Source organism: Pinus tabuliformis, chromosome 3_2 (assembly GCF_031772625.1).
Source record: "Pinus tabuliformis cultivar Carrire ecotype Pingquan chromosome 3_2, CPIR1, whole genome shotgun sequence".
Lineage (NCBI taxonomy): Eukaryota > Viridiplantae > Streptophyta > Pinopsida > Pinales > Pinaceae > Pinus > Pinus tabuliformis.
In genome coordinates this window covers 245,264,487-245,284,660 of record NC_142302.1, presented here as the reverse complement: position 1 = coordinate 245,284,660, position 20,174 = coordinate 245,264,487, and the positions used below count along the sequence as shown (strand labels likewise).

At 40.8% G+C, this 20,174-nt stretch overlaps 1 protein-coding gene across 7 annotated transcripts in view; it reads right to left on the bottom strand.

The window, feature by feature from the left end:
• Positions 1 to 4,955: 4,955 nt before the first annotated feature.
• HDA14 (histone deacetylase 14) overlaps positions 4,956 to 20,174 on the bottom strand; it is a 459,743-nt gene continuing 444,524 nt past the window's right edge. For all 7 annotated transcript variants that reach the window (XM_089416198.1, XM_089416197.1, XM_089416192.1 and 4 more), the window contains one exon: positions 4,956 to 5,435. In XM_089416198.1, the coding sequence (XP_089272324.1) occupies positions 5,135 to 5,435 (301 nt within the window). In that variant the 3' untranslated portion in view covers positions 4,956 to 5,134. The remainder of the gene's footprint in view (positions 5,436 to 20,174) is intronic.

Here is a 20,174-nt window from a genome sequence, read left to right as displayed (position 1 = left end):
GGTACTCTGCAAAATAATCGCCCATCTGTCTGGGCTCTGCCTCCTGCTGGGCTACGGCCCCTGTGTCTGCTCCTAAGAAAGTGGGCATGGTAGAGCGTGTAGGGGCATGTGAGGCCACCTCCTGCACAGTATCACGCTGCTCTGGCAAATGGTGGGATGCACCCGATCCCTCACCAACCTGGAAAAACCGTGGGCTCTCACGCTATCTGGCCTCTACTGTTGTGAATCTCTGCCCCATCGCCTCAATCTACCTCGACAGATCTTGCACTGATTTGAGGAGCATATCTGCACATTTCTTCCCATCATCATCTGCCATCGGAGCCCCCTGCTCTGCATCCACCACAGGCTCCCTCTGCTCTGCGTCCACTACAGGGACCTCCTGTTCTGCGTCTACTACCGGAACACAGTCTCCCTCTCCATAAGTGTTCTCCAACCTACGCCCAGAGTCTCTGTATCTCCGACCTCTGTAACAGATATAGGGTTTTTCTCTCAGTGTCATAGATTGCTAGCTCAACAGGCTGAGCCAGATCTATGCTCTGATACCACTGTAATATCCCTTATCAGGAATATACCCCAAACACAAACAAACTCCAACCAGAGATGGACTGGGAGGGCATTTACCAGATATGTCGCCTCTAAAAAGAGGACGAGATCCGGAGGCTACCTGGCCCTTTCCAGACTCTATCTAAGGGTATAATAAAAACACAGAAGTGGTATAATAACCAAGAATGCTCAAAGAGATGAAAATAACAGTGATACGATATATATCAAATAAACCATAAGTAGATACACAAGAAATGCAGAGAGAATGCTAAGAAATTTTATTATACTGAGTATTAAAATGAGTATAGGAGGTGATCAGGAAGATGGCACCTCTACTTGCACTAGGCAAGTGAAGAAATACACTCAGAATACCGAAGGAATGGCCCCTCTCTGATCTGTGTCCACGCTGTTGGGAAACTGTTATGAGGTTGTTGTTGCTAGAAATCAAATGAGGATTTGGGGCTGCTCCCCTCCTCAGAAAAGGCTAAAACTCTAGAATCAGACTCTACTCAAGAAACCTAGAAAAACCCAGAAAGCTCTCTTGGAATGGCCGACCCCCGAAAATCACCCCCTTGGGGTTCTGCGTAGTCTCTCAGTGCTCTGTGCTACCACTGAATGCAACCCTCCAGAAATATGCCTGAAACCCCTGCCAAAAACTCTCCAGCTGCAAGGGCTGATCCCCTGCTCAACCTCTTAGCACAAAACCAGAACTGCGTCCCTCTCTTAGCGTTGCGCAGTCCTCCAGAGCTACGTCCCTCTCTCAGTGTTGTGCGGTCCTCCAAAATTGTTGATAAACTGCTGCTGAAATGCTGATGTATCTACTGTTGTAATGCCAATGGAAATACCTTGCCCGAGCAAGCACTCGAAGTCCCCCGGGGCTAAGGGTGAGATCTCCGAACGGAGACACTCAATGCACTAAACAGTGCTGCAGACTAGCTAAACAGCTAGCGTGCTCTAAGTCGAGATGACTGTCACAAATGCTCATAACTGGATGATCCAAATGAGGGGGTTCCTCTCTCTTTTATAGCCCTTGCCTCTCTCAATCCCAAGGCTCACCTCCTCCTGCGTGATTCCCCTCTTGCCACGTGTTTTTTTCCTTCCTATGCAGTTCCTCCATGTGTCTGCGTGGGCTCCATTTCTGCGTCCCCCTTTGGCTCCCCTTTAAGTCACAACGTTGTGCTACTAGGAAGTGACTTTTTATTCTAAAAGTGAGTTATGTCCCCCTTCCTCACTTTTTTTATTTACAAATAACTATAGAAGGCAAAAATTGAACAAAATCGAATATTCCAATTAGCCATGGCTAATTAGGAATATTATAGAGCCATGGCTAATTGGAATATTACAGGAAGAAAGAGAAAAACCCTAGTGAGGAAGCTTGAAGACAATTTGAGCTATTGGGGAGGCCAAAATTTCAGATTTGTAGTAGGGCTAAAATTTTGGAAGCTGGGGGTCGAAATTTTGGATTGTTGCTAGGTTGAAGTTGTTGGACAAGAAGAAACTACTGAAGTTTGTTGAATCATCTTAGAAGGTTGACTTGGTGGAGAAGGAAGGTCTTTTGGGTCTAAGGTATTGGTCTATTTCAATTTGATTTACTAGTGGAAGAGTTTGATTGGGTTGTCCCTATAGAGGGATTTTAGCCCTAGCTGAGTGCCTAGATTTGGTGTCGTTTATCTTCATGTTTTTATTTTATAATTGATTGATAAAACAAGGATTAAAGAAGAATATAAAGAAAACATAATAAGTCTACAAGAATATCACAAGTTATTATCAATATTAGATATTTTTTTTTGCGTTTCTAATTTTCTAACAAGTTCTGTGAGGGGATATTCCTATCTAGTGCCAAATAAGTGGGGGGAGGTGGGTGTTTTGAAGGTCCTTAATGTAGTGAGTTGTTGGGTTAATTACGCCCTTGGTCTGTGTATGTGAGGAGGATTTCGTGCCAGGTCCTAGAGAAGTAGTGGGAGGAGGTTGCAGTAAGAGCTAGATGGCCTCATCAATCTAGTGCTAAGCCAAAGAAGAAGTCTTTGCAGTGAAACTCGCACCATTGGAGTTGGATTTTACCAAAGACGTGTTGGTGGGTGTTGTTCTTAGGTGACAATGGAGGGAAGCACCAACTTCATATTGAATGCGAGCGAGGGTTTGTTGGCATCGCTCTCTTCATTGTTATTTGTTTGTCTTGGAATCTTTATTGGTTATAGTGGTTGCATTAGTTTTGGTCACCCTCATTTGGGAAATGTATTTATATGCAAAGTATTGGGTTTGGTCTGGATTGTGTTGTGTGTTGAGTGTCTAGAAGATTTGTGTGTAAGCGCCTTTTGATATTGTGTCTGTCATAGAGCGTTGCCACTCCAACACCCTCTATCCTTCATTCATACTGAGGTCATTCACTCAAGTCTAGTATTCTATGGTGGTGGGGTTTGGTTATTGTTCATCTTCTATTATTGATTATGGCAAGAGAAAAAAAACGTAATCACGGTCTTGGGGAGTCTGAATTTGGGGATTTTAAGTCTAGTCATGGGTTTTTTATGTCTTGTGACGATGTGGGAATCTTGTTGATCTCTCCTCCGGTTTAGGGTCGATCTGGGCTAGTCTCTTGTCACTTTCTGTGACATGATCAATATGGTTATTTTTTTAAAGCACTACCCCCTTCTATCAACCATGCCACCAAGGAAACAAATATGTTGTAGAAGGGGTGGCGGTGGTAGCAGCCCACTTGGTTAGTGGGGTACTCGTCTCTTTGCTCATGACTCTGCAATAATGTATTTCAATGCAGTCCCTCCTGAGACCAAGAGGGAAATCAAGAAGCTAGAGACTCAAGAGGGAGTGGAGAGGCAATCCCACCCTGACTCAGAGATATTGGATGAGGTATCTTGCTAGGTTGCGGATATTAGACATACCAGGGGATGGAAAAAATAGTATCTCAACTCTATAGCCATTCACTAGCAAATGAAGGCCCTACGTTGTCTTGTCCTAAAATACAAGTGGGTTGAATGCTACAATGTCTTTTCTACACTACAAAATATCAAGACGATGCTACAGAACCAACACTTTGCTCTCGACAAGATGGATTCAAGGTTAACTCATGTCGAAGGCCACTTCCTTTGTGAATCTAATAATGCTTCCTCGCCTGGTTCGAGTGCCAAGAATCCTACTCCCATTTCTTATTCTTATTCCTAATGATATCTATGATCATCTATTGTGGCTAGTAGTATGTCTTTGGGTATAGTAGTGTACCAACGATTTTGGGTTTTGGTATCAGTTGCTCTGGTCAAGGTTATTGTATGAATTTTCCTATATAGGGCTTTCTAATAGTTAATCTACGTTTAGTAGATGACAAAAAATCCCAGCTCCACCAAGAACCATTAGGGAGCTCTCTTGTGATCATGTTGCTATAAATCGTTTCATCTATGTAAAACCTATGTTTTTATGATAATATAAAGCATTTTAATTTACAAAAAAAGTCTATTTATTTTCTATGCCATTGAAATTGCTAATGAAACAAATCAGACTAAATTAATGAAAAAAATAGACAAAATTGCATAATTTCACAACAAATTCTATTTTATTGTTCCTCTTCTTATTGATAAAAAATGATATCATGTCTACGAGAGGCATTGAGAGATGACAGAAAATCTCAACTCCTCCAAGAGCCATTAGGGATCTCTCTTGTGATCAGGTTGCTATAGATCGTTTCATCTATGTAAAAGCTATGTTTTTCTAATAATATAATGCATTTTAATTTGCAGAAAAAAAAAAGTTTATTTATTTTTGTATGCCATTGAAATTGCCAACAAGACAAATCATACTAAATTAATGAAAAATATAGACAAAGTTGCATAATTTCACAATAAATTATATTTTATTGTTTCTCTCCTTATTGATAAAAAATGATATCATGTATACAAGAGTTGAGAATATTTTCACTTTGAGAATATTTTCCCTTCCAAAGTGAATGGTTAAGGTCAAATTCTTTTACTAATTTTTAATGTAAATCACTCTATTAAAAATCAATAAACATCTCACTCATTAATTTCATATAAACACTCATGTTTTCATTATTCAACATAGTTAATGTATATACACAAGGTCAATTTTCCAAGATAATATCACACGTTGAGCTATAAATCCGCTAGAAATCTAATCAAAGTAAATTCTTAGAGGTTGTTTTCCATGTATTACTTTGAAATTATTCAAAAATCTTCTTAGTTTCTGGAAATTGGTAATTACAAAATCCTTATTTCACTAGAGAAGGGAAAACATCATTAGGTAAAAGTTTCATCATATTCAGGCCATCATGTCCCATTACAACATATTGTATCTAAAAATGAAATTGACTATCACTAGCAATGAACAACTTTGGGTTCGACTTAATATCATTATATCTTTGTTAGAGTTTATATTAGCATTCCAAGAAAAAGGAAAATGTTTTTTATCATATCTATTAATTCCATATAAGTGCCTAACATGTCAAAGTCTAATTTACTCTATCTACGAAAATGCTTTAAAAAAGTGTCAAAAATGCAATGATCAATCTAATAATAAAGATCACTTACACAACTATATTTTCATTGTGTGAGTGGAAATTAATATTTTACAACGCATGAATAGCCTTGATTTTTGCAATAGCTTTATCCACTAAAAGTAATGGTTCATCATATAAGACGGCAGGATTGTCAATTTTAGATGAAATACTAGCCTCTCCAAGAAATGCTCGAAAAGTATCAGCAACTGAATATGATAGTGATCTCAAATCATAACCACCCTCAAGGAAAAAGACACATCGTCCTCCACAATGTTCACGTGCTAATTGTTTGATGAATAAAGCAAGTTTGTAGTAGGTGTTAGTGGTAAATTGGAGATTAGCCAACGGATCTAAAACGTGTGCATCATATCTGCACGCAAATTAGATAGGTATGAGAATATTATTCTATCAATGTGCGTGGATGAGCATTGGGTCGTAGAGAGGGAGAGAAATAAATAAAGTACCAATTAAATAATAACATACAAAATTTACATGGAAAAGAATATTGTTAACATCACACTTCATTATTTGTATTATTACTTACAAAACAACACCTTAGCACCTCAAGTCTCTTTAGGACAATTTCCTAACTCATTTATGTAGGAGTTATGCTAATGATTAAGAGTCACGTATATAATTATAATGAAGTCATAACTTTAATGCGCCTAGTTATGCTAATGATTAAGAGTCACGTATATACTTATAATGAAGTCATAACTTTAATGCGCCTAGTTGCATTCAAGTTTGTTAATGGTTGGCATTGAGTTCTTGGTTTGAGAGATGCTCATGAAATATGTTCTTATCAGGCCGGAGCTAAGAAAATATTGATTATTTGCATATTTGGTATTTAAAATTCATTATTCTAACATTTGTTTATAGTAGGCTTTACTCATTTATTTGATGGGACATGGACCCTCGAGGAAAAAACACTATAGTTTCATAACATTTAAGCCTTAGAAGACATACTAGACTTTAAAGGACGAGTGACTTTTATAGTCGTATGTTTCCATGATTCCAATATGCTGCAATATATGAAGATAATCAATCCATTCTTTATTTTATCAATATTAAATGTGATTAGCATGGATTAAGAGGTGACTATCAACATCACTTTACCTATTAGTGTGTAGGTTAAAAGAGGTAGAAATCATAATTGATAGCAACAGATCTTCTCTATTCACAACTAAAAGCGACTACAAAAACATCTCAGTCAAATCTTTAAAATAATGATAAATAAAATTCCAAATGGTGTCCACACAAGCTTAAAAAATAGTTCTATAGTGGTCGAAGGATCTATAGACATACAACAAGGAATCAAAACAAACATATTATAAAATTTAAATGCAACACAAAAATAATCATGGCTTCCTAGATTCATGAGCAAGTCATTAATGAAATCTATGAAAATGCATTCCCATGGTTTGGAGGGAAATGAAAAAGGTTGATATAATGCAAGCTTATGACAAAAAGGCTTGGAGTAACTATGTACAAAGGGAGCATTTGTGACATAGGAGCATCTATAACATAGGATCATCCATGAACAATTTAAGTATTAGCATGAGAAGAGCATGCATGGAACAAGTGATAAACCAAGAGAAGAACTCACACATAGTGAGAGATTAGCAAGGTGTGATCAAGCATGGATGTTTTGAAGCAATTTGGTGTAATGTGTAGTTTAAGAAGCATGAGTAATTTTGGAGGAAGCATGCTAGAAAATCATGTGAGGTATGTCGAAAACACAAGTGTGGAAAAAAGAGGAGCATCTGAAGATAGGTTAGGTAGAATGGCACATGGAGCACATGGAATAGTCAGTATGGAATGGCACATGGAGCACATGGAATAGTGCAAGGAAGAACATCGATTCATGCCGAAGAAACTAATGGAGAGGAAGTTTAACAATCATAAAAATGGTGGAATAGGTAGATGAAAACTTTGGAGATGAACAAGTTAATCCATAAATAGTTAGAGGATGTATTATGAGAATAAGCCAAGCATTAATGAGGACCAAGAGACAAGTCTAATAGGAGTTTTACATAATTTTGAAAACTATTATAATACATAAGTGTCAATGAGAGTAGGGCACTATTATATCCCCCTCTTGGGTTCAAAACTTGATGGTGTTGTGTTTGCCACTAGTGAACTAACATGTCTTTGCAAAGGTATCATTGCAAAGTGGTAGAGCTAGGTTGTTATGTTAATTTGGGGCTCATGCTTGATAAGTCAAAGGATGTGCCACCTTTTCATAGGTGGTGGATGCTTTGCAAAACTTACAAATGTTGAAAAGCATATTGTCAAGGCATTTGTCAATACATTTTGTTGTAGCCGCTACAACAACTCCAAAATTTCAACCTTTTCAAAAATTTCGAGACCCCCTTACTTGAATTCCTATCATGCTTTGCCTACAGTTTCATCCCTCCTTTAACCTAGCTAACATTTCCTTGGGATCTAACAAGTCTAGCCCTCAAGTTTCAAAGTTTGTATCTTACTGAGCTAATCATAGGTCGCAATCGCAAAATTCACTGGTAGTCATTCTAACCACTAAAAATGCAATTTGCAACCTACCTTGAGTCCTTATACCCTAAGGTCGCATATCGCATCCTAGAACCACATTCATTCCTCACTTTGATTTACAAATGTGATTCACGACCTCTTCTAGGCACTCTTTACAGGAAGTCATAGATCACATTCTGAGTTAACAGTGGCTCCTCCCTGTGATCTAAAATTGGGACTTCTGAACTTTGATGAGTCCATCACATGCAATAGATCCAACACACAATTCTTGGGTGGGGCCTCCCTCACATGTGCCTCCTATTTAAAAAAAAAAAACCCACTCTCCCATGCCATTTCATTCTCCCTTCATGACTAAACAAGTGATCCATCCTCCAGCTGAAAATTGTGACTTGCGATTTGGTAAGTAATGTTACCTTCTGCAATCACTACTTATTGATCAAATTGACAGGTGTTCGATATTGGTTGCCATACCCCTTTGCACTCAAACCCTTATCACCTACCCTCTCCTATTACTCCTACGCCCATCCATCAAACCATTACCATGATTCTTCTTCTTAGCTACCAAACTTGGTACGTATGGATTCATACCTCATATCTTAGCACACCACCTTGGATTCAATCTTTTCACTTTGGTTCACACAGACTATCATTTTATTTTTTCGAACTCATATTCCAAAATCCCTGAATCGCAATAGATATGTATGGCAAGAGTGTATTGTTGTTGCTTTGAATTCATTTTGGGCTTTTAAATACTATAATACATTAAGCCAGTGTCGTTAAATGCTACGTGCCCTGGATAGTGCCACTTTTATCACACTTCGTTCTATAGTTTGAACCATATGGTATACCCATCAAAACTCCATGAAAACTTTTGTTCCATGCTTGTAGTTCTAACCAAAAGAGAAACCTTTGATTGCCTCTCACATTTCAAACCTTTTGAGCTCACAAAACCTAGTGAACCAGCCACGTTGGGCGATTTATTTTTGTTAATTAGCGTAGCTTGGGAGGTACTCCCACACCCTAGGGTACAAGGTTTGGGAGAAGTTTGACCCACATGGGTGTTGTGGGCAAAGTACCCAAGCAGTGGGTTTTGCACCCAAATTTGTGGATGCGAAACCAATAGGAGTTTGAATGGTTCAATCATTGAGAGCATGTGGGGTGCCCTTGAAGGGCTTATGAGCACCAAAGGAATCGATGTGGTGGAGTTAGATGAATGAAAAAAAAATTGTTCTCATGTTTTATGAAGTTTTAACAAGTTGTTAAGGTTGACTTGGCACATGTGGTGTGACCTTTGTGGCAAAAGAAACCCACCATGAACTTTATAAAAAGGAGGTAAGGATTAGATCATTCACACACCATCCAAGTGCATCACATCATTAGAGAAAGACATATGAGGCAACCGCAAGCCTATAGGATCCTTTTCCAAGTGAAGTAGAGGTCAAAGTTCTCATCTCTCTTGTGTTTGGACCGGGTTGAGTTTGGGTAGCTTGCTGGCTGAGTTTGTAAGGAAGTTTTGGGCATAAGGATGTGGTTGGTTCCCTGTGTACAGGCTGAATTTGTCACTTGTGTTGTCAAGGAGGGCCAAGCCCTTGTTTAGGTGCAGGACAATGGTATTGTGCCTGTGTTGGAGCTCTGAATTAGGGTTGCACTACGTCAGGGATATAGCTATAGTGTAGGAGACAAGGGCTTGTAAGAATAGGATAACACAGGTTTTGGAGTGATTTGAAGGTCGAGTTGTAGGGCTGACATATAGTTGTACAGGTGCCCTAACTAGGGCCGAAAAACTTCACACATGCTTAGAACTATGATGATTTGAGGACAAAAGAAGTTGTCCCAAAAAGGTATGTGTTTTATTTCCAAGTTGGTGTTTTGCTAGTGATTGGTAGGTTTGTTTGGGACAACATTGAGAATAGCATAAGAATAGTGATTCGGAGGGTTGTTAGTGGCTGCATTGATGCCTTGAGTACAATCCTTTGTGGATAGAAAAATGATTGTTAGTGGGTAGGTTGTTTGAGCTCTATTTCATTGACCTCAAGGGTGGAGGATTGATGATAAGAGGGTTGGTTGTTGTGCCCTAGTTCAATGAGTTGTGGGAGGTCAACTTCAGTGATAAGAGGGAAACCTCCAAGCCCTAAGTCTTGTCATCTTTGGAGCAATAGACATGCAAGAAGTGGGTAGTGGTGAGGTCCCTATGTGTTGGTGTCTTTGGTGGAGCAAAGTAGCAGCTAGAGGGAAACCTTTCTTGGGCCAAAGTTCAATGAAATTGGAGCAGTGATCATTGATAGTGGCAGGTTTTGTGCTAGAGAAACATGCTTTCTGAGGGAGCAGAAGTTGCGTGATCAGCAGAAGGGAAGGCAAAGTACTTTCCAGATGTGTTCAAAGTATGTGCACTGAAAGAGATGTGGAAGCGCTACATCTACAAGTAGGTCAAGTGTACTTTGTTAAGGGTAGATTGGTCATCATAGATGTTGATACCACAAGGGCTTCACTGGGGGAGCAATACCATACCATATGGGTTCATATTGGGGGATATATATTGAGGAAAAAATGGCATAATATATTGAGCATATAATAGGGGGTAAGGGGTTTTTATATTGGCAGGTATAAAAAATGGAGCTCAAAGTTAATGAAAAAATATAAAGGGGTATAAAAAATGTTAATGAAAAATGGATACCTACAATATCTAGTGAAAGTAGAGGTTTTCTAAATTGGGACGGCGTATTGGGTTTGTATTGGTAGGATGTTAAATAATGTGATTTTTAGAGTTATTTTCCAATATGTAGTCAAATTAAGGGTATTGTTTACTATCCCACGAATGCACATGATATGTCAGAGGTTCATTGAGTGAAGCCCCTGTGGTTGATACCAAGCCCCAATTGTTGTCATGTATCCGAGTTGATTGTAAGGGCCATGACCCCTTGTACAAGAGCCTTAAGATTGTTGTATTAAAGATTTGTAATATAACAAGTGTTGGGTTGAAAATTTTGACTTGTCTAGTTGATTAACTACTATGTATTTTTCCGCTATGCAAAGCAGAAGTGTTGTGGCATTTGAGTTTGTTTGTGATCATGATTTTAGATTCAAACCATATTCTTGAGTGCCATGGCAAAATTAAACATGGTATCAGAGCTACTTTGAAAGGCCAAAGAATCAGAGTGTGCACAGTGTACAACTTAAGAGGGAGTTGGTTCCATTGTTATTGAAGCCATAATAGCAATGGCGAAGTTGTTGATTGGTTTGCGATATGAGGATAGGTTGGATTGATTGTCTAACTATAGTCCGTGGAATAAAAGGATCTAGTTGGTCTTGGTGGTGAAGAAGATCTATGATTTTGCTGACAAGGAGATCAAGAAATCGACTGACCCTAAGGAGTTGGATACGAAGGAAAAACTAATCATCCTAGATGGTGTCAAAGATGATTTGATACCTCATATGTCCGCGAAGAGCTCTACCCATGAGATGTGGAAAACTCTTCAGGATCTGTTCCAAAATAAGAATGGGAATCGATTGTTGGTATTGAAGGATAAGTTGAAGAGCACCAAGATGTTGGATGGTGAAGGAGTGGCCTCGTATTTGACGAGATTATCTCAAGTGCATGATGAACATGCTGCCATTAGTGAGACTGTTTTAGATTCTAAGACGGTGAGGGTTTCTTTGAAAGGGTTCACCGAGGAATGGAAGCTCTTCATCAAAGGGATTGTCGCTCGAGAGACTCTACCAAAATGGAGCAGGTTGTGGGATGACTTCATTTAGGAGGAACTGCAAGACAAGGACCTTCATAAGAAGAAGAAGATTGCTAATTATAACGTGGCTCTTGCAGGGAGGGTGAAGGGCAAGCCAAAGAAGGAATTGAGTAAGCTGAAGTGTTTCAGCTGTGGAAAATATGGTTATTATTCAACGAAGTGTCCGAGGAAGAAGAAGGGGAAGGAGATAACAGGAGCCACTACTACTTCTATGTTGGATGACCTCATGAGAAGGTTGGAGGATAAATATTTTTCTCTGGTTTTTCATTTCTCTAAGAGTACCATTGATGAGACTGGATGGTACGTGGACAGTGGTGCGTTGAAGCATATGATAGGTTCCCATGATGTGTTTGATACTTTAACTGAATTGGACTCAAAGTTGCACATGGTGGTTGGCAACAAGAGTAAAAAGAAGATCAGAGGATCAGGTGTCGTGCCATTTGTTAGTCCTTACAATCTCCTGGGCTGAAAAGGAAATTGACAAGGGTAACCTCAAGCCACTTCGGCTCAGTAGCTAGCTCTACTGAGCATGAGAGGGATCTCTCTAAGTCTCTTATCAATGATATGACTTTAAAGGAAATGAATCTTAGGCTATATATATATATATATATATATATATATATATGTTTGTGAAAAATTGGTTTTTAAAGGGTTTGCTGAACTTAGGGTTTGGAGCCACAAGTAGGTCTAGGCTGTGGGAATACAAGAGCAAGCATAAGAAGGAGCTAGATGTCAGAAGCCATGGTGTAATTGGAGTATTTGTCAGTGTAGTATAGAGGATATAGAATAGAAAAAACTAATGAGCATTATAAAATGATTTCATTAGCTTAAGAAGACAAAACATATAACCATGAAAACTAGATAAAAGAGCTTGAAAAACAAGAATTCTGAGTATTTTATCACAATGTATTCATGAAGAGAAGAAATATAATGTATGTAAAGATGTTTAGACCATGATAAAACAAAAAGAGTGAAACACAAACACCATGAACTCACTGAGCTAGAGTTCCTTGAAAATAGTTGCAACCTGTATCTGTATTAGCTGAAAGATAATTACAATGCAAGCCTCCTTCACAAAAAGTTCAACCCCCTTCTCCTGAGGTGAAATAGTATTTATAGACTCTCCTAGACCTCTTTCCCACCTTCAGGAGTCGAACTCCTTGGTGGAGGAACTGACTCCAATATTCTCTCAACCAACAGGTGAGAGTGAGAAGGTGTAACTCAAACACCTCATGAAGAGTTTGATTAGGAGTTTTCTTCTTTTATGAGGCCTAATGAACATCAAAAACAACCTATGATATGCATTTATTCATGCCTACATCACCTAGCCTCGTAACTTGTGCCATTACAAAGAGAATCTTGACTTTGACCAAGTCTGACTAAAAACTAGAAATTTTACACAGTGAAATTTTACATTTGAAAACACAGAAAATGCAAAAGCATAGTGCCAACTTTGAGCTGATTTTTAGGTGCCTTCTAGGGGTCAAAATGCAAATCTGAGAGAACGGTCAACTAGCCCTTCAAGTCTAGTTTCCAGAATAGTTTGAATTTCTGAATTTGGAGCACGAGAAGACCTTCAAAAATCCATTCTCCCAAGGTCACTCCAGAAGCGCAGCGCCTGTCAAAAAATGGTCCAGAATGCTAGTTTTTTGCCACTATTTTGCCTTTTTCTCCCAAACTAAGCCACCTCTGCAAAATTTGGGCAAATGGGATTTTAGAGGATGCCAAGACCTTTCCAAAAATATAAACTTTTCTTCAAATGGATGCCTGAGGAAAAAGCGCAGTGGCTGGAAAGGCCAAATTTCTGAATTTAGACCAAAAATTCTCAAAAAACTCAAAATGCTCAGAATTGGCTCAAAATTGGAGGGAAGGTGTAAAAATGAGTTTGTTAAAGCTTCATGGATGCTTCAGCAAGCATCTCCAAGTTTCCCTCATCCTTTTGCTCTTTTTTGGTCTTCTTGAGCTTGTTTTTGCGTTTTTTCACTTTGACATTGGCAATCATGTTTTGAGCTTGATAATGATGTGCCATGTGTCTGAGCTTTTGATTATCTCTATTTGACTTCTCCATGAGCTTTTCCAAATGTTCATTCACCCTGTTGAGCCAATATTCTTTATCTTGATATACCTCAAGGGCAATTCTCTCTTCTAAGTCAAGGTCTTCATTGAGCAATATTTGTTTTTGTTCCTCTTGCAAAGCTTCCTTAAGACCTCTAGTTCTTGGTCTTTTCCTCTTTCCTGTACCTTTTGATCCTTCAGGCTCGCTTGATTCTATAATCTCCTTACCTTTTCCAACCTGCTGCAATAAATTGGCTTTTTCCTTTTCTAAGAACTCTTTTGCCTTGAGTTGATTGTTTTCTTGTTCAAGGAGTGATGTAATGAACTTAGTGCTTTCCATGTTTATTTCCAGCTCATTGATTTGGTAGTCCTTGTCCCTGATGGTGTGCTTCATGATTGAAATCTCATCTTCCTCTTCTAGATCAATGATCTCAAATTCATGATCAACTGTGATATTTCTGCTTAGTGTATAGGAGGCTCACCCTAGATAGTTGGATGAGACACTGTGTGCCATGAGCCGGGAGGAGACTCTTCAATTGAGACCCTTGGTAGGTGCACAAGCTATCAGATACAGGCTTAGGGATGGCATGGTTGATCGCCGAGGTAGCATATATTCCACCCCTGAGATCACACTTGAGGGACGATGGATGGTAGACTTTGTCTACAGGAGGGTACCCAGACTCTGAGTAGTGTCAAGGTGTATCATCAGGAGTTGGGATAGCGGATTTCACTGCATGGTATGGCAGGAGGAGGGCAGGTTCACAGGCATGGGACCTACTCCCTATACTTGGGGTCCACCCAGGGAATACATACAGGGATTAGAGATGAGGGCCAGATGGGTTCTAGCTAGTAACGACGTTACCAGGGACATCGTGTGAGGAGAAGGAGTTATGAGCTCCCCATATGATTGGGGAATCCGGTTGGCATGCAAATCACTCGACTTTGTGACGAGCAGGGTCATGGCATAGGATGATCTAGTTCACATTGGGTTTGACACATGGGGGATCACTAAAACCTCCATTGCATGGCGAGGCAAACTTGACCTGTTATGGCTCAGAGTTGAGATTGGTAGTGGAGGGGTATATATTAGCATCATGGAGATGCCCGGGCAGGATGAGCTTGACTCTCATAGATTTTTCGCCACTAGGCCTTAGCAGGGGAGGATATTGTCTCCGCACAATGGGGAGTATGTCATAGTCAGAGTAGTGCATCATCAGCATGGTGGCACCACTCTGGGACTAGCAGAGAACTGGGGCATCTCAGCTCTTCACAACTCAATAAATTTTAGGGATGCACTGGCTACTACAAGAGGAGATCATACAGATCTTCCATTGGGCTTTAGCGAGTCACTGATGGAGCAGGGGACTTCTAGTACTTGCACCAGGAAGGATAATGAGTGGAGCGAGGGGAGCTTCATGTTGGACAGGATGGCCTAGGATCCTGGTATTGAAGGATTCTTTCATATTGGGACAATGTAGAGGTCAGGCACGATCCAATGGCACATTTGGTGTTGATTTGGGGTAGCATTGGATGTGCTCTAGCCATGAAAGTTGGTGGAGAGGCTAAAGCGCATGAGATCTCCAAGACCCGGAAATGGTTTGGACAGATTGTACCCAGTTTGGGAGATATTAAAATAATTAATATTTTTAATGGAGTTCATAAGTTTAAACTTAGGAAAAATAAAATATTAATGGGTATTAATATAACACTGGGTTAGAAGGTTCCAAAAGTCATGGATCAAGCCAAATCTAATCTGCAGTTGATTAGAGATTTAATCTCGGTTGTTGAAGGACCAACGAGAAAAATATAAGAAGAGGCTTTACGCTCAGTTGGAAGATACACTAGAGTGATCAGTCATTCATTCTGCTAGAGCAGGGTTGCTAAACAAAAGTGAATTAGTGATCAGCAGCGAGGAGCAATGAGTACTGGAAAGAGAAGCAGAGACAGTACTGAGAGACCAGTGCAGAAGCAGGGAGAGTGGGAGCAACAGCTAGTTCAAGCCACACAGAGCCCAACAAAGACAACACAGAGGCCAGAGGGACTGCGTCATCCACGCAGAGGCTGCTGGAGTGACGAAGAGGGTCCCATACGCTGAACAATGACTCAGAGGGCTGACGCTTAGGGTCCTGGGGCTGACGTAGGTCAGCAGGAGGCTGACGCAGAGGTCAGAAGGGCCATGTTGTAGTTGTGTCGGAGAGAGTTTCGTGGGACAGGTTTTCTGAATACCTATTTCTGAATATAGAGGTATTGTTGCCGTGTATTTTTCTCTGTCGGGTGAGCCGGTTAGGCACCCAGTTGTACTCAAGGAAATACTATATAATAATAAACACTCTAAATAGCTACACCGGTTTTCTCGAATTGGGCTTTTCTGGGGACATTTGTCCAAAAATAACGGTGTCACTTGTGTGCTTGTTTTCTTTTAGTTGATGATCTGTATATGTTGTGACTGTATTGTGTTTATTTCGGTATTTAAATGTCTTAAATAACTTGTTCATAATTTACAAGTAGAGGAAATAAACCAACAGAATACAGATTAATTTTCTAACGGATAGACTTAGAAAATTCAACATGTTATCAAAGCGTGGTTGCAGATCATAGGAGCGCTGAAGGCATCAACTGAGCAAAGCATTTGCAGCAGAATCAGTTGTCCCAAGTGATAGTAGCTGATCCTTGCAGACGCAACGGAGGAAGGGTTGATGCAGAGGGACTGCGTCATCAGTTTGGGCCACAGAGAGGCCAGCGCAGAGGCTAAGGAGGGAAGAGAGAGGCTCACGCAGAGCCCAAGAGCGCTAATGCAGTTGGTTGAGGGAGTTGTTTTGCCGGTGCCGAGATTGCGCAGAGCCAAGAGCTAAGTTACACGAAACAGGGAAACGGAAACGAGTTTCCGAAACAGGAAGTGAAACGAAATGCGACCTCCCCAAATTTTGGAAACGGGGAAACGCGAATATATATAATAATAATATATATATATATATATATATAAAAAAATATTTAAAAATTATTATTATATATATGTGCAATCATAAAGCATTAATGATACATTTACATTATATGATTATAATTTATTACATTTAAACATTAAGATTAAATTTACATCACATTTACTCATGAGTCATGAATGATCACATAATGAAAATAAAAATATAGGAAAATCCAAAATCAGCCTTTATTTATATTAGTATATGAGGCTGCAAGTACAATAAAGACTATAAGGTTGCAAGAACTATAGAGACAAGTCACAAAAGACTAATCCTCACCATAACAATCCTCATCAAAAATAGAAGCAGCACAATGCTCAACAGTGGATGGTAGTGCTGAAGAAGACGATGCACCAATTCCACTTCCAGATTCGGCCTCAATATTCAGGGCAGCAAGAGAGAGATCCAAATCAGGATTTTTTGCATCCACATTCCATTCTTTAGAAGGGCCACTGTTGTATTCTAGACCCCTACGAGATGCAAGGCGAAGGTTGGAGTGCACATAAACAAGATCCTCTGCTTTCTGTGAGCCCAACCTATTGCGCTTCACAGAAACAACTGAAACAACCTAGCTGAAACAATTGCCAGTCTGCAAGAGAAACGACTTGCTGAATAGTGTGATGAGAGAATGAGACAAACTGCTCTTTTATAAATTTAGAATAGGCTTCTAGAATTTACCGGAAACCTAAAAAAAAATTAAAAACAAATAAAATTAAAAAAAATTAAAAAACAACACATTAAAACTGGGAAACATGGCTTGTACGGCCTGGAAACGCGTTTCTGGCCGTACTGCCACGTTTCCGTTTTGGGAAACGTGGCAGTACGGCCGGAAACGCGTTTCCAGGCCGTACCGTACGCGTTTCCCAGTTTCGTTTCCGTTTCTTGCCTGAAACGACCCCTCCCCCCACGTTTCCTGCAACTTAGGCCAAGAGTCTCAATCCTTCAATTGCTAGGGCGAAGGAAGCTGTGGGCAGTTTGCGGGAGCGAAGCTGGTGGGGTACTATGGATAGAATAGTACCTAACAAGGCAAGACCAAGGTAGAGGAAGTTGCTTCCGAGGTGGATTTCTAGCCAAGGAATCCGGATCAGTTTTGCAGTTGCACAGATGATTGGAGAGGGGCAACTTGACGGTTGGCAAAAGGATTTCCAGGAGGGAAATCGGGACTCAAAGGGAGCCCAGAAGAGAACTTCCAAGCGGGAAGTAGAGAGACTCGGAGGAGTTGACAGAAGAGCAGCGAGATGGTCGTGAATGGGCTGAGAGATCAGGACACGCTGAATGGAGCATCCAACTTTGTGGTCTAGAAGGCCAAGATCTTGTGCATTCTAGACAGGCATCGTATTAAGGGCTTGGCCTTGAGAGTGATGGCTATCCTAGTTGACCCGGTAGCTAATGAAAGGTACGGGGAGGAAATGGCTAAGGCAAAGTGTATCATCCTTGATGGGCTCGAGGATCATGTGGTCCCACACATTGCTGAGAAAGAAACGACAAAGGAGATGTGGGACACTTTGAAGACATTGTACCAACATACTTCCATGTAGAGGAAGATGCTCCTGGAGAATCAGCTAAGGTCATACCAGATGCAAAAGGGAGAGCAGATAGATTTCTTCCTCGATCGTTTGAAGGAGATCCGTGACCAACTAACTTCCATAGGGGCCATACCGGATTAGGAGTTGATGGTGAGGACCACACTTAACGCAGTCTCTGAGGATTGGGAGACATTTTTCTAGAGCATACTGGGAAGGGTGAGTCTTCCAGATTGGGAAGAATTGTAGAAGGCTCTTCGTCAAGAAGAGATCAGACGGTTGACCATGATGGGGAGTAGCAGCAAAGGGGTCAGGATCAAGAAGGGGGAGGAAGAGGATGCAGCTTTAGCATTTGGGGGAAAGCAGGAGAAGAGGAAGAAGAAGGACCTCTCCAATGTCAGGTGCTTCCATTCTGGGGAACTAGGTCACTCTGTGAACCAGTGTCCGAGCAAGAAGAGTAAAGGAGAGGCTTCTGACTCGAAGGCTGTGCCAGCAAAGGCGGAGAAAGAAGTCGAGGAGGATGATGATTGTGCCATGAGTGCTCATGTGCTAGTTGAGAAGAAGTGGGGAGACATTGAGTTGTAGTCAGGAGCACTACAGGCGATGAGGGGTAGGATCCTTGAGGTACCCAACCTCTTGGATTATACCTTGCTACGGGAGCCCCAAAGAGGAGTAGAAGGACTGGCGGATGTAGGAAGAGACAGATGTGGATGAAGCGACAGAGAGTGCTACAGTGCAGAAGTCCCCGGGCAACGCGAGGCTAGCAGGCTGCAAGAGTGCGAAAGGCACGGAAGTGTTGCACCAGTGCAGGATGGCACAAAGAGGTGTGCAATGATGCGAGATGCAGGGAGTTGTTGCAACAGTGCAGAGGTCAGTAGAGGGAGCACTTGTTAGCGGCAGAGGGAGCTTCAGCATCGGGAGTGTTTCTTGCTTGACAGGGATGTCAAAAGTTGGGTGGATTAGTTACTTACTTCTCAGTAACTGAGTTGCAGTGCAGTAGTAGTATGCCGTAGCACGATGCAGCATGATGAGAGGGGGATGCAGTGCTGGGAGTATGGACCAGCAGCAACACGGATGTAGAGCGAGTTGTCGTACAAATGCAGCAGTGGCAGGGCCATGGGCAGTAGTACAGGATGCAGCAGTGCAGAGGATGTTGGGCGGGGTGACCTAGCATCAACGCAGGTACCAATGCCGGATAATCAGAGTGATGCTCAGTGAGGAGTATTACTAGAGCACAATCCTCGCTAAGAGGGAGTGTTCATTTGGGGTAGCATCGGATGTGCTCTAGCCATGAAAATTGGTGGAGAGGTTAAAGCACATGAGACCTCCAAGACCCAGAAATGGTTTGGACAAATTATACCCGGTTTGGGAGATATTAAAATAATTGATATTTTTAATGGAGTTTGTAAGTCTAAACTTAGGAAAAATAAAATATTAATGGGTATTAATATAAAACTGGGTTAGAACGTTCCAAAAGTCATGGATCAAGCCAAATCTAATCTTAGCCATTGATTAGAGATTTCATCTCGGTCGTTGAAGGACCAACGAGAAAAGTATAAGAAGAGGCTTGAGGGTCAGTTGGAAGATACACGAGAGTGATCAATCATTCATTTTGCTAGAGCGGGGTTGCTAAGCAAAAGTGAATTAGTGATCAGCAGCAAGGGGCAGCGAGTACTGGACAGGAAGGCAGAGACGGTACTGAGAGATCAACGCAAAAGCAGGGAGAGTGAGAGCAGCAATCAGTTCAGGCCACGCAAAGCCCAGCAAAGACAGCGCAGAGGCCAGAGGGATTGTGTCATCCACGCAGAGGCTGTTGGAGTGACGCAGAGGGTCCCAAACGCTGTGCAGTGCCTCAAAGCGCTGATGGAGAGGGTCCTGGGGCTGATGCAGAGGCCAAAAGGGCCACGCTTTAGTTGTGCCGGAGAGATTTTCATGGGATAGGTTTTCTGAATACCTGTTTCCGAATATAGAGGTATTGTTGCCATGTATTTTTCTCTGTCGAATGAGCCGGTTAAGCACCCAGTTGTACTCAAGGAAATACTGCATAATAATAAACCCTCTGAATAGCTGCCCTGTTTTCCCGCATTGGGTTTTTCAGGGACATTTGTCCAAAAATAACGGTGTCACTTGTGTGCTTGTTTTCTTTCAGTTGATGATCTGTAGATTTTGTGATTGTATTGTGTTTATTTCAGTATTTAAATGTCTTAAATAACTTGTTCAGAATTTACAAGTAGAAGAAATAAACCAGCAGAATACAAATTAATTTTCTAATGAATAGGCTTAGAAAATTCAACATCTG